Genomic DNA, 15278 nt, shown 5'->3' with positions numbered 1-15278 from the left:
TTTTTTTTCTCAGTAACTTGTGACAATTCCATTTATTTTGAAAATTTAATTACTGTCACTAGTTAAATATAACTAGTTACTCCCCAACACTGGAAATATGATGGTTGTGAAGTATTGAGTTGATTATGTTGAAGTACCTCAGAATTGTACTTAAGTTTCAACAGTACTTTAGTAAATGTGAAGATACTTTACTAAAAAATCCACATATTTTACTTAAGCGAAATGAATAATTATACATTGAAAAAAATACTCAATTACTTCTGTATTTAAAATTTAAGTGGAAGAACTGAAATATTGTCAGTGAAATATACTAAAATTTCCATTATTTAAGCAGAATGGCACCTGTCAGAGTTATATTATTATATACTATTGGGTTATTGTTAATGATACACAAATGTAGATTTAGCTGGTAAAGGTGGAGCTAAATTTCTATGTTTTATTTCACTTCTTAAAAACATTATCAAGCAAAGATCTGTCAAATAAATATTGTGAAATAATATTTCCCTTTTAGATGTAGTGCAGGTTTTAGGCAGTAGGCCTACAGTATAAACTGGAGCAATCAATGGAGCAAATGTTCTATAATGTGACTTAAAAATAGTTACAACAGACAATTTTTGCCTCTTTTGAGGTGGAAGAACTCAGGAGTGAAAATTAATCATCAACATTTGTTGTGTTGTGGTTTCAGAATGAAGACGACAGGTAGAGAACAATAACATACAAAATAGGATGTAGGCTATACAGGAGCGTTATTGTCCCCAGGAACTAAAATGTCTTTGAGTATAGAGGGCAATGTGCCACTTGCTTTATCTCTTATGTGGACAGGGAATCAATTCCCCCAAGGTCCAAATCCAAAATCCAAATTTTGTATATGTCTTGAGAAATGTGCTTGTGACCACAACATCAACACTTTTGGAATAACTCAATGCAGAGGTGGTAAGTGTGTGTGACTTTTTGTCTTTGAAACTCTCATGTTTGATCCAAATGATGTACATATTGTTGGGCTTTCTATTATCTCAAATGGCTTGAAAAAAAGTTATAACCCGCTGTAAATAGGAAAAAAAGTCTCCCTGGCAGGGCCTCTCCCCAGACGCCGAGGTTTAGACTGAGCTCCGACTGTTTACAATGTTTGGCTCCACCTCTGAGGTAAAGTAGGCTACACGTGCATATGCCACATGGCATACAGCAATCCAACCAACCACCACTGCTATTTATGTATCTCTGTCTATAGATTAAGTTGCTCCCAGTCTATGAACACAGATACATTTTGGCTCAGATCTACTTACGAAGAAAACACTGGTTGTTGTAGTAAAATAAATAAGTAAATAATAGCCTAATTTTTAACAAAGATTATTGGTTTACAAAAAAAATGGGTGTCAGATAAATGTACTCTCAGAGACCCAAAGACTGCTCCTGCACAGGGCTCAGGTTTTGGTGCTACGTCCCTGTGTATATCCATCCAATTGAGAGTACCCAAACGTCTTATCAGCCCCACGCGCTCAAAGAGACAGACGCCATCTCTTTTTCCAGCGCCATTCTTTGCAACCCTCCAACATTGCAGCTCCGTTGCATGCACATCCCATGGGGTCAAAGAGCGCGTCCACGCCTGCATTGGTTCCAGTACAACAAGTACTAAGATGTTTTCATTGACTAAACCAGTTCTAAGAAGGTAAGCCATTTTTATCAATACCAGTTGATAACAAGGCATTATGCTGTATTATGTACATACAAAATTGTAAAGCATTGTAGACAAACAGTTAAACGTTTGACAGGAGTGCGTGTTAGTAAGATAGAAGAGCTGCTGCAGCTTCTACGACTGTTGACGCGTAGAGCGGACATATTGGACTTTGAGTTGCTGAGGTTCCTCCGACTTTGCAAGTTGGAAAACCAACATCAATGAGCAGTCGTGATTCCAGAGTCAGTTTGAGCTCTAGGAAATAATTCACAGGGGGCCCTGCCAACGTTCATCACTGTTACATTATGTTATAAACAATCTGACACACAAAAAAAGCAAAACATAAACTTTTTTTAATTTCCAAAGTTCACCATAATTTTCAAAATATAAATTTAAAGAATATTAGAAACCTTGTAATATCAAAATACAAATATGAAGAACAATAATAAACAGACTAATTAAATGTTTTATAATTAAATAACTTCAAGTCGAAATACCTTTCAAAACTCTGCTCAACTGAAAACGAGCCAGTGTTCATGTTAGTAAACTGTAATGTATGGAACAATAAATTTTGTAAATAGCTTATATATATATATATATATATATATATATATATATATATATATATATATATATATATATATATATATATATATATAATATGTGTGTGTGTGTGTGTGTGTATATATATATATACATACTGCATAAACAGCATTGATTCTGCAAATATTCCCTTACAACCTGAACTAGTGCAAATGCTACCACCAATAAATCCTAAAATCAAAACACCTTTGAAAAATGTGCTCCAAGCCAAAGAACCAGTGTCCAAATTAGTATATTGTAATAAATTGACACACTATAAACATACAGGACAATAAAAAATATTAAATAACTTTGTATAAAAACAATATACACAGTGCAAAACACAGTATTTTAATACTGAATAGATCTCTTAGGGAACTAAACCAACATTATGAGGCCAGTGCTCATAAAATCCCTCAGAGCAACTCTTTGACAAAGAGGCCTTCCAGCTGAAACTTCTAACTGGTAACTTTCCACCTCCCAGTACAAACTGGACATGCGGAGAGTGGTAGTAGCTACATGCAGCCGGCAGGGGGGCGACAGTCTGCCGGCCGGGTGTTGTGCAGGGAGCCGATAGAGGAAGAGCCGCTGTGGGTGCAGCAGTTCACGTTAGCCTCACTGTTAGCAGCCATCGCTGACAAGTGGCTCCTCGTGTGTAACTGTAAAACACATTTCTGTTCGTTAAAGCAGCGTTAGGATTTGTAACCGAGGCTCTCCGACGACTGCTGCGCCAAGATGAGCTTCCTGTTGTAAGTAAAGTCTGCGGCCGCTCGCGAAGTTACAGACGGAGGCTGCGGTTAGCTTCTACGAAGTTACAACAAGGGAAGTAACTGGTGTTAAAGTAAGACTCCCTGACAGAAAACAAAACAGCTAATCCTCATGAGTTTGGGTTAAATTTAAACCATCTTGTTGTAGGTATATTTAGCATTTGTCACCGTAATGTTGTTCGTGAGTTGTGTTTATATTGAGGTTCACAGCACTCGCTAACTGTAACTTTTTAACCAGTTAACGTCTAACTTAGTTAGCATGATGTTAACGCTAGCTTACGGTCGGGTAGCCAACTCTGCTCACAGTATCACTTCTCTTATTTATTCAGATAAGACGAAACATGTTATTAGTCATCATTCAGTCATCATTCACACCTTTGCCTCGTTGACCTCGTTGGGATGTTGAAAAACGTCGTGAAATGTGATAATCTGGTCTGTTGTTTACAGTGATACTGTCACATTTCCTGTCTGTTGCACCAAGTGGGTAATCGCCTCATATTAATTTACATGACAGGTTGTTCACTAATGCCTCTGTCACACTGAAAACCAGTTTAAACAAGTTTGACAAATGTGCCATCACGAGTTTTCCAGATTCAAGAAAGTTTATTGTCATACCAAAACATGAGGTTCATGAAAGGGAACGAAACTAAGTACTGAGGTCCCTGTAAGCAACAATAAAATAGGACACAAAAATGTAAAACCAGCAGAAACAACAACTACATACAATTACATAACAACAATAGTCTTAAATTAGTAAAACAGTGCAAGGATAAAAACTACAAATTTAAAAGTGCAAATAGCAATTATAAGTATAAATAGTCAAGTATTATTGCCCATGAAAGTCTGGTGTGTGGGTGTATCTTATTAATTGTAAATGATTGCACAAACCAGACAGGAAGGATCCTGACATGTGGAGGCCAGCATCTACTCCAACACATGCCTTTTAAAAATAGTGAAATTATTGTTGTACAGTATTGAAGTACATTTACTTCAATAAAAGTACTGTATTTTACTCAGTTTTCTTTAAAAAAATTTTTTTTTTAAAGGAAACTTATTACTCTGACTCCACTTCATTGCTATGAAGGCTCATGTTATTTGTAGCATTGGCTTTGAAGTCAGCGGATTATTTTTTTCTTTTCTAAAATGCAAAAGTCCATAAACTGTGATCATGCAGCTCTGCGTGTGGTTTGTGTGTTGAAGTGGTGTTTCTGTACCTCCACCTCGCACATGTACTACTGAGACTGAGCAGCTCACCAGTAGAGAGGGGTGGATAGAGGTCATCAGCAGCTGGTTGTTTTCTTTTTGCAGTTTTATTAATGGCTGCAGCAGCCGATAAAGATAACCCAGATCGCCCATGGCTATACCTCAAGTCATGGTTCTAAGTTTTTTCAATGAAAAATAATTTACATTGTTATACATTTTTGCTCTGCATACAAACTTTATCATGGCCTACAAGAATTAGGCATCCATATTCAACAAGCTTTTTATTTTACAGGTTCTACCATCAAGTCAGTCCATTCAGTGGGTTGTTTTATACATTGGGATTCATATATGTATTGCTACATTATACAGCAATGCCATGAGTAAGAAAGTACTTTGAATACTTAAGTTTTATAAAAGTACTCCAGTACTTAAACTCAAGTAATAATTTGACTCGACATCTTTCACTTGTATTGGAGTAATATTTGGCCAGGAGCATCTGAGAGTTTTGTACTTTGTGCTCCACTGATAAAATCCATCTTGAGTCCAGCACATACAAACTGGCAGACAACTATGCAAAAGACATTATTAAGAAAATGGAAACAAATATAACAGCAAACTCATAGTAAGGTTGGAGTTAAAAGCATGATCAAATCAGAAATTATAAATAAATGGCAGGAGGAGGGGAAGAGTGAAACTAAAGGTATGCATTATTACAGTGTCCAAAAGAAAGTAGAAAAAATTAAACTAGTGGAACTAAAAAATGAGAAGATAAAATTTCAAGGATGAGATTTGGACACACTAGCCTTAATAACACACTTTGGGTGATTTTCAAAAACAACACTGGTATGTGTAAATATTGTAACATACAGAAAACATTGGAGCATCTTATTTATTGTCCAGTTTACCTGCAGGAAAGGCAGATTCTTAAAAGCAGACTGGGATAAGAGCACATCAAACTGGAACTTAAGTACTACAATTGAACCTGGTGCATGTGGGATATAGGGCAATATTGCATTTTTGGAAACGAATGGACATAACTGAAGAATATAGTGTAGTCATGAGGCTGCTCTGATCCACATCTCCATTTCTGAAGGTGGTGGAAATTTACCTAAAAGCTGTTTGCCACCTGCCATTACACAACAGAACTAGAAAAGGACAGTTGCTCAGCTCCACATTTGTTTCTTTGCAGTGGCAGTCGCGGATCCAAGACCTTCAAGCCGAAGAAGAATATCCCAGAGGGCTCCCACCAGTATGAACTGCTGAAACACGCCGAGGCAACACTGGGCAGTGGGAATTTGAGGCAGGCTGTCATGTTGCCTGAGGGAGAGGATCTCAATGAGTGGATTGCTGTCAACAGTAAGTAGACCTCTTTATAGAAAACATCACTCAGTTCACACAAACTGCCATTTTACATTTCTAAATGATCCTTGTATAGAAGCTGAACGTCATCATCCAGTGGTAAACAAACAAGAGAAGTGTGTTCAAACAAACACACACACAGCCAAAGTGGTAAATTATGGTCACATAATAAGGATTGTTTACAAAGTATGTGGCAGTGGTGGCAGCTGGATTCTTTCAAACAGGAAATAAGGGTTAAGTTTACAAAAGTGATGCCATTTACATTGCTATTGTTAAGAGCATAAACAGTCAGAGAGAAGATAAGATGAGATAAGATAAGATAATCCTTTATTAGTCATTGCAGCAGCAAAGGGATAGCAAAATAGCAAGATAACTGTGCAAAATAAACTATATTAATAAATAAGTACAAAAAACGTGCAGGATGAAGATGAAGGAAATAAGCACAGAGGACGACATAAACAAACAATATATACAGTATTTACAACACCGAGAAACTCAACAGTTAAATAAAGAATGTTCACAGTTAGATGGGTGAAAGTGAAATTGCACTTGTGGTATTAAGCTAAGAAAGAATAATTATTAACCCTTTCTTTCAGCGGTGGATTTCTTCAACCAGATCAACATGCTGTACGGCACCATCACTGAGTTCTGCACTGAGACCAGCTGCTCTGTGATGTCTGCAGGACCGAGGTACCAGCCAACAGTGTCCTTTATGTTCCCTTTGAAAACAGGCTTCTTATAGATCTTTTTAACAGAGGACATTTTGACATGTCCCAGTAGGAAAAGCACAGACAAGGCAAGGGAGCTTGATTTCTATAGTACATTTTATACAACAGGGCAGTTCAAAGTGCTTTATAGAGTAATAAGAGTAATAATAATTATAGAGTAATAGCTCGACTGGTAGAGCGGGTGCCCCATGTACAGAGGCTAAGTCCTCGTTGCAGAGGCTGTGGGTTCAATTCCGGCTTTGGCCTTTGCTGCATGTAGTCCCCTCTCTCTCCTTCTTTCACACTTAAGCTGTCCTGTCATTAAATAGCAAAAGAAGCCACCAAAAAATCTTTGAAAAAAGAAGACATAAAACATATTAAAGGATACAGATTTACTATAAAAGAATAAAGAGATAAAATACAGAAGGTAAAAGTAATTACTAAATGATTAACAGTTTTTTTAAATGATCATTAAAAAAAGTGCAGATGAGGTACAAAGATAAAAAAGATTATTTAAAATGATTTAAAATCAAGTTTAAGAATAAGTTTACAGTCATTACTGGGTGGAGTGTAAAAAAGCAAAGTTTTTAGCTTTGATTTAAAAGTGGTCGGAGTTGGGGCTTGTCGAACATCACCTGGGAGGTTATTCCAGGTTTGTGCTGCATAATAACAAAACGCTGCTTCACCATGTTTAGTTCAGTCTCTTGGGACGGTCAGTAGGACGGCCCCAGATGTCCTGAGGCTCCCAGAAGGTTCATATGTCACAAGCATTTCAGAGATAGATTTGGGTGCTTAGCCACACAGTGATTTATAGACGAGCAGTGGTATTTTGAAATCAATTCTCTGGGTGACAGGGAGCCAGTGTAAGGATTTTAAAACTGGAGTAATGTGGTCATATTTTCTAGTTTTTGTCAGGACCCTAGCAACAGTACTCTGAATCAGCTGAAGTTTCCAAATAGCCTGTTTTGAAAGACTTACAAACAGAATGTTACAATAATCAGGAATAAATAAAAGTGTTGTTTTCAAGATAATTTCATCTAAGACAAAGATTAAGTTACCATTGTAAACAAATGTGGCCCAAATCGGTTTTTTTGTTTGCACTCATGTGACACAAATCAGATTTTTTCAGGGTACTGTGGACTAAAGAAATCAGATTTTTTTCAGTCACACATGAGCCACTTTCATATGTGGTCCTAAATCCGAAACATATTGAATCACTGGCTGTGCGACTGCCGTGTAAACAATCATATCAGAATCAATGTGTCCCATACATCCATGTTTTTTCCATGTCATGCTTTACTGCTCAGGAGCAGATCATTCGCCATACAGGGTCGAAGTGGTCGCATGAAAATACAGAAGGGTGCGACAGCCGCTGCAGTAGCCTGCCGCAGTTGCCAGCCTGTAGAGCCCAACTGCCAGTGGTTTTCTGAAGGGACAGCTTGTCTACATGCCGTGACAGTGTTGGCATGAGAAGCAGATTGAGATAATAGAATGTAGTCCTAAACGTCCCAAACGTCCCAAACGTTTCACGACCTGTCCTATTGTGAAACACTCCGCATCACTGCTTCAACACTCATGATTCCTCTCTCAGCCACACCCACACCTCTCTTTCCACAGAATTACCAATACATCCGGACCGAAAGCCGATTTGTATAACAACACATTATGCCGAGAACACACACCCCTCTGAAGGGCAAATTCTTCAAAAATATGCTGCACCCTCCGAAACAGAAGCACATTGCAAACGATAAGGCAGAATAACATCATTGGACCTCCCTGCCATATATTACCCTGGAAGTGAACCTTTTACCACTGTGTCATTCAAAGACCTGTTTTGCAAATTTAATGTTTTTTTTGTTGTTGTCCCAACACGCTTACATGCGATGTTATTGCTTACATATGAGGCATTCGAGGGCAGAAATCCATTCACACTGGTGTAAGAGACGGGTCACTTCAAACATGAATGCAAACTATCCAGGCAGAGAGATCAGATCAGAGAAATAATTGGAACTGGGCAGTACACATTTTATTTTTTGGTGCTTTTCAACACACTCAAGGTCAGCTTACAAGGCAGAGTTAAAAAAACAACAACAACAGTATAACAACAACTAATCAATTAAATTCAGAAGACAAATTTACAGTGTATAAAATTATGTACAAAGGTTTAGTGTGACCAGATCAAACTGAATATGCAAGTTTGTGTTTTAGGATGAGATTTGAAAATGGAAAGAGAGGGAGGGAGTCCCAGAGGTGGGGGACAGAGCGGCTGAAGGCTCTAAACCCTGTGTTGGTCAAACGGGCGTGTGGTGCAGTGAGATGGATGGAAGAAGAAGAGCTGAGAGTGCGGGTGGATGTGTTGGTGTTAGGAGTTCAGAGAGGTAAAGAGGAACGAAGTTATTGATTGCTTTAAAGGCGAGGAGCGGTATCTTGTAATTGATGCAGTATTTGACTGGGAGCCAGTGAAGCTGCATTAAGCCCTGTAGTGCGAATACAGCCCGAGTCAAGACCAAGACCAGATCAGTACCTGTCCCACATTGCATGACACAGTTACGAGAGCTCAAAATGGACCAAATGTGGTTTGGCATGTTCTACTGAAATAAGGGAAATATTTTGGCTGACGTGCGCATTTACGTAATTTTAGGAAAAAAACATGAGTCACATGAGTTGGCAGAGGCACAAGATGTGTTACACAAAGCTTTAAAGGACATTACAAAACTTTATTAATAATGACAGATTTATGGCTCTGCAGCACATTGACCCAGGGCTTTTATGACACACCTACAGTAATATGTTTTTTAAAAAATATTTGCTTTTATTACATTTAGATTTTATCATGGATTTTCCATGAAAGACAACCCCTACAAGAAAGGCCATGTGAAAATACAAGGACATGGCCAGTGGCAAAAACATGAGACAAGACAAGATACAAGTATTAAGTTGTCATTTATATTTGACACATAGTGTGACCATAGGAGCACATGTATGCACATGAGCTTAACATGAAAACATGCCTTGCCCCAACACAAAAATATACCTTTTTTCCCCCATTCTTAAAAAAAAAAAAAAAAAAACCATAAAAGAGGGTTTTTAAAAGCACAGCTATAGTAAGTTATATTACAAAAAAGAGACATGTGAATACATGTATATACTTGATTGTCATTTATACAAATACCCACCAAAACCCTTCATTTCAGGTTTACACAAATAACCAAAATAAGAAGAAAAAAGACAAAAAATAATAAAAATAATAATAATAATAACAGTAATCGTAATAAATAAATACATAAATAGATCACACAAATAGAGATAACCAGCCTTGGGTTATCTATGTTCAATACATAAGTGAACCATTTCATATATAATAGCCATATATTATTCAAATGACAAAGTTGTAAAATAGTTAAAGAAAGGCAACAAGGTTTTATTATACCTCTAGCATGACCCAATATAGTATATCTGACCCTCTGTAGTACTATCATTGACATTGAATTTAAGCCTTGTGAACTGAACTGAAGTTTTTTTCTATATTGCCATATCTTAAAAAATCACCCTCATAATATAATTTAATGAAACATTGTTTTTGGCCAGAAGTAGGAACTGATCTGTCATGTATACAAATAATCCAACTAAGGATTCAGTTTTTGAATGGCTGTGACAGTTAAAGTGAATGAAAAAGAAATACATCATCTGAATGTCACATGAGGAAAACAGGAATGAAACTTTGCATGTGGTCTCTGCAGAGGCTGTTAACTTACAATCTAGATTTGGCACTTCCTCTATCCTCTCTACTGCCAAGACTGTCTGTGTTCAGTCTGTAATCAGGAGGAAGAGGCCGTGGTTCACTTCCTGTTGACATAGCAGCCATCAAGTATATGATTGTAGATGCTTTTGCATTTCCCCCTCCTTCTCTTTTTTTGGAGTATCCACAAACAAATCATGTTTTCAAGCACTGACAAAAAAGGCAGAATGAGTGCCTGCGAGTGCAAGTCTGTTAAACTAACAAATCAAGTTAATATATTGATGTTTATGTTGTTGTTTCTTTGTAGATATGAGTATCACTGGGCTGATGGCACCAATATTAAGAAGCCCATCAAATGCTCCGCGCCCAAGTACATTGATTACCTGATGACCTGGGTGCAGGATCAGCTGGATGATGAGACACTTTTCCCCTCCAAGATTGGTGAGTTTTCATTCATGAGGAAATTTTCAGCGATTTAGAAAACAAACTTTTAATTAAAGAAAGTTTTTCATCAGTAAAGCTTTTTGTGATGAATTTAATAACAGTTTCACCTTTTGTAGCAGAGTAACATGCATCTCTGAATCACCGAGCTTTCTGTCAATAGAATAAAATCAACACCAAACAGGCTGCAGTCACATTGTTCCCCAGCAGACTAAGCAACTGCATACATCCTGAACATCCAGAAAAATGCAGCCAAGGGGGGCAGGGAGTGCAGTATCACTAACTATTCAAGTCAGTCACTTGACTTCTGTCCAATTGATCATGTGTCTCACATGCTGAAGAGCAGACTTGAGCAGAAACCCTTCAACAACTAACCCTAAACAAAAAAGAAGTGAAGATGACTGCAGTATGTGTGTTGTAGACGTCATACAGAGTTTGACTGCAAAATATTTGCTGCAAAACACAACAGAAATGTGTTGCTGTCCTAATACCATCTGATTGTGCTGTATCTGTGCTGTAAAGTTTGACATGTAGCTTTGTGTGGATGAAGAGATTTTTCTGCAACTGTCCAGATTTCTTAAATGTTAATCAGGCAAATAATCTCAAAATACAGCAAACTTCTCACTTAATGCATATGAAAACATCACGTTCTTCTCTTGATATCAGCATTTCCACCACCGTCTGTTCCACAGGAGTTCCCTTTCCCAAGAACTTCATGTCTGTCGCCAAAACCATCCTGAAGCGCCTGTTCAGGGTTTACGCTCACATCTACCACCAACATTTTGACTCTGTGATGCAGCTGCAGGAGGAGGCCCACCTCAACACCTCCTTCAAGCACTTCATTTTCTTTGTTCAGGTGAGATTATCCAGCTACAACAGAGTTTAATCACAGCTTTGGCTCTTAAGCCCCATTCAGACAGTCACTGTAATTCATATATGCTCTGCTGACTTTACATGTTGTTACGTGTTTGAAAAGGAGTCCTGAATTATTTTACCATTACAGTTTGTCTTTCAATCAGCCTGCAGAGTAGCTAATAATTTAAATGTGAATAAAAGCAAACATTCTTCTTAACTCAAGATAATGACAATGTTGAGTGTGATGTGCATTCAGCAGCAAACCAGTTAAATGAGGACTATGAACGAGGCTTTAAATGCTCCTTAATATGCTCATTGATCAGTTTCGAAGCAGCAGATGTGACTCTGAAGAGAGGCCTTTGCAAGCTATACTATATTGTTATACTGCTTGACATTGATCCAACACTGAAATGAAATAACTGCTCTCCTGTGCAAAGAACGAGATAACAAGGCATTATACTGAGGTGTGTCAGTAAATGATCTCTTTTTTCATCTGTAATAAATAATGCTCTGTGACGTCTATTCTCGTCTTTGCCAGATGCCAACTGTTATGCAAACATGACGTCTGCAACAGTCCCGTCATGTTTAGATGGAGTCGGCATGGATCCACAACAGAGACCTTTGCATGAAAGCCAAAAAGCCGTTACTGTGTCAAACAGATTGAGCAGTTTTCCAGATTATCTGTCTAAATGTGGTTTAAGAGACTTTGACATGACAGGAGGACTTTTGCATTAGTGAAGAGATGAACTTTATCCATAGTGCCTAGTGACATTAACATATTGTATGTTTACTTCATTGAGTGTTAAATTGGGCCTCTGAACATATTTACGCGACTGCAACATTTGTCCTAATTTTTTAATATAGCATCAAAACACTAGTCAGATAACATATGGCCAGCAAATACATGTCAAATAAGCTGTTTTAATTTTTAATATTATATTCTGTGTTCTAAAATTTGTTTCAGAGTCACAAGGTGTGCCAAAAGGTCTAAATTATGAAAATTTTACATTGACAGAGCACATTCTCAGTGAATTATCACTATACAAAAGATAATTGACAACAGAGTTTTCAGAAAGGCAGCCTGTGTGACATATATGCAATTTAGTCAATAAGTCATCCATATAAACTTTTTTTCTAATTTTTTAAAATTATTTTTCAGGGCTTTTATTGCCTTTAATTGACAGGACAGTGTGAGTGTGAAAGGGGGAGGGAGGGGCATGCAGCAAAGGGCCGATGCTGGATTCGACAGCCTCTGTACATGGGGCACTGCTCTATCCAGCCACCAGGCAACCCCATATACATGTTTTTTCATGATTTATTCTGTCGAAGACCACTGAAACACATAAATACAGTGGAATTTTACCATATTTAGCAACTATTTCCTTTGGTGTGTAAATACACACATCAGTGCCATGTTTCCTTTTTGAACCAATCTGATACAGATGTTTCTTTGTTGTAGGAGTTCAACCTCATCGACAGGCGAGAGCTTGCTCCCCTGCAGGACTTGATCGAGAAGCTTGGATCCAAGGACAGATAGACATTTCATCACACATCACTCCTTTTTTAAAAATGTTTTCTCCTTTGTCCCTCTCTGTGACCTCTGCTACCTCTACGACTTCTAGTCTCAACTCTTAAAACTGTGCCTTCTCTTCTTTTCACAAATGTTTGTACTGTATTTTCCCTTGTATTCCCTCTGTTCTCTTTTATGCTGTCTTTGAGCCTTTTTCTTCCATTTTGCCACCCTAGATCATATAAAATAGTACAGTGTAGTCAGAATATTTTTTCACTGGACTGGGGTTAACGACTGTCAGAGCAACAGACTGAATTTAATTTGGACCAAGGACATTTGGAAGTTAAAGTGAAAACCAGCTTTTTTTCCTTCAGAAGTTGGTGTACAGTGTTTTGTCTAAACACTTTTTAGTTATTGATAGGCAATTTTCTTTTTGTTAACTTTAGCTAATGTATTCCAGGGACTGACCTAATATCCCAGTTTTAGCTTTTTGAAATGTCTTGTCATTAGTGTAAAGATGGCAAGAAAAGTAGTGAATGAATCATGGGTGGACACACTTGACAGTACGAGTGTGTAGAAGGTATTTTCAATCTAACATGAAGACACACACAGATGCACCGGTATAGTAAGTAAATACAGTAGCTCTCTCTCACATGCTGGTTGTGTATCTGATATCCCACATATGCCTCGTATTGACATGCTCTGTAACACAGTTACATGTGGAGAGATGCAGCGATAGATGATTGTGAGATGCCCTATGAAAAACACCACCATTGACTGCAGTATAGCTATCTCAAATTGACCATACAATAATGTGCCTTGCACATTTTTCTGCTATTTTCTGAATTAAAATATTGTAATGCAAGATATGGTGCTCACAGGCATACTGTTAAATACTGCTAAATAGTTAATAATAGCCACTTAAAGCTTTTGTAATCATGGCCGATAAAGGAATTGTATGGTAAAAATCATCCTTTCAACAGCAAAAAATAGCCTGTGAATTATTATTATTATTGTTATTGTTATTTTTTTAATTTACTGTCATATTAGTTTATTTTGTGGTGAGGATTAATTGTGGAACTGCATATTTGATCTTAAAATGCTGGTACTTTTTAAAAAACTAAATATTGTCCCCCTGGATTGTAAAATAGAGCAATAACTGTTGCGCCTGTGCATGATCAACTGAGCTGAAGTATATAGAGTTTTTACACAGATGTCTTTATTAGTCTTGGTGCATGTGTCAGGGTCATTTGCTGTGCTTAACTGTGGCAGCAGCAGCAGGGCTGTTTGTGCTGCCATCCTCTGACAAACTAATGCAGCTAGTATTCCTGTTGAATGTTTTATTTTGGCAAACTTTGAGCAAGGGAATTGGTCCATAATTTTCTTCATGTTGGAGCTAAATTCATATCAGACAATCATGAAACAAAATAAGAGCTGTTAGATGACTAAATGCATCACCGGGAACCAGCCAATGTGATTGGGTGCAGTACAGTGTTTATGATGTAGTACTTTTTAAGAAGTTGAAAACCTGTCAACAATGTGAAAAACATGTTTTTACATTTAAACTGCGATTTATCAGCTTTTAGGCCCTGTAGTTGCTTGGGGAAAAGAAATCAAGCCAGCACCCATTAAGTTAATCATCATATAGACATATCAGTATATTTTACAAGACTGAGTTATTTCAAAGATGTTATTTGAATATATAATTGGTTCTTTCTTTCAGTTAAGTCACTTTTTTTAAAAAATGTATTTCTTTTTCTCACAGTTTTGTTTTTAAACCCCTGGCATGGACTTACATTTCATATGATATTGTAAAATTAAAAGTTGACTTTAACTTTTCAAATAAGGAACAAGGGCTTTGAAATGAATTAAAAGTTTTATATATTTACAGTAATGGTCAAATCATTGGCAGGTCACTTTGACAAGGAGGAGGTGCCAGGGTGTACGTCCTGGGTCCCAACATTCGCTGTAAATAAAATCAGTGTTTCATCTGAACAAAACTGTGCCTTACAGGAATGAAAATGTCTGTGATGACAGTATTTGGTGGATCAAAACTCAATAAACACAGAAAAGAAAAATGTTGTTGATTTTATTTTTGTGTAAACTGAATGTCTGGAAGATTGTGGAGAGAGACAGAAGAGACAACTACTGTATATAATATATATATTAATGATCATTTATTTTACAGTAATTGGCTTGTCATACAAGAACAAGTTTTTGCCATAGCGAGACTGGACTGTGTGTAATAGTATAACGAAAAGAGTCCACATTGCTCTGGATGGAGAAAATTTGCATTAGCATGTTTTGAACGACTACTTAACAACTTCTGCTATCAAAATGAGTTTATCATCTTGTTGTCAAAGTCAAAGTCAAAGTCAGCTTTATTGTCAATTCTGCAGTATGTACAAGACAAACAGAGGATTGAAATTGCGTTACTCTCAAC

The 15278-nt window shown here is 37.2% G+C and overlaps 1 protein-coding gene across 1 annotated transcript; it reads left to right on the top strand.

The window, feature by feature from the left end:
* The first annotated feature begins 2827 nt into the window (after positions 1–2827).
* Positions 2828–14913, top strand: mob1a (MOB kinase activator 1A). The gene is made up of 6 exons (XM_042487714.1): positions 2828–3003; positions 5414–5580; positions 6180–6273; positions 10337–10470; positions 11163–11326; positions 12785–14913. Exons 1-6 carry the CDS (start codon positions 2990–2992, stop codon positions 12860–12862), a joined length of 651 nt encoding a protein of 216 aa, XP_042343648.1. The 5' UTR covers positions 2828–2989; the 3' UTR covers positions 12863–14913.
* The last annotated feature ends 365 nt before the right edge of the window (positions 14914–15278 follow it).

The sequence above is a fragment of the Plectropomus leopardus genome, chromosome 6 (assembly GCF_008729295.1).
Source record: "Plectropomus leopardus isolate mb chromosome 6, YSFRI_Pleo_2.0, whole genome shotgun sequence".
Taxonomy (NCBI): Eukaryota; Metazoa; Chordata; class Actinopteri; order Perciformes; family Serranidae; genus Plectropomus; species Plectropomus leopardus.
This window is presented reverse-complemented; position numbering and strand designations above follow the sequence as displayed.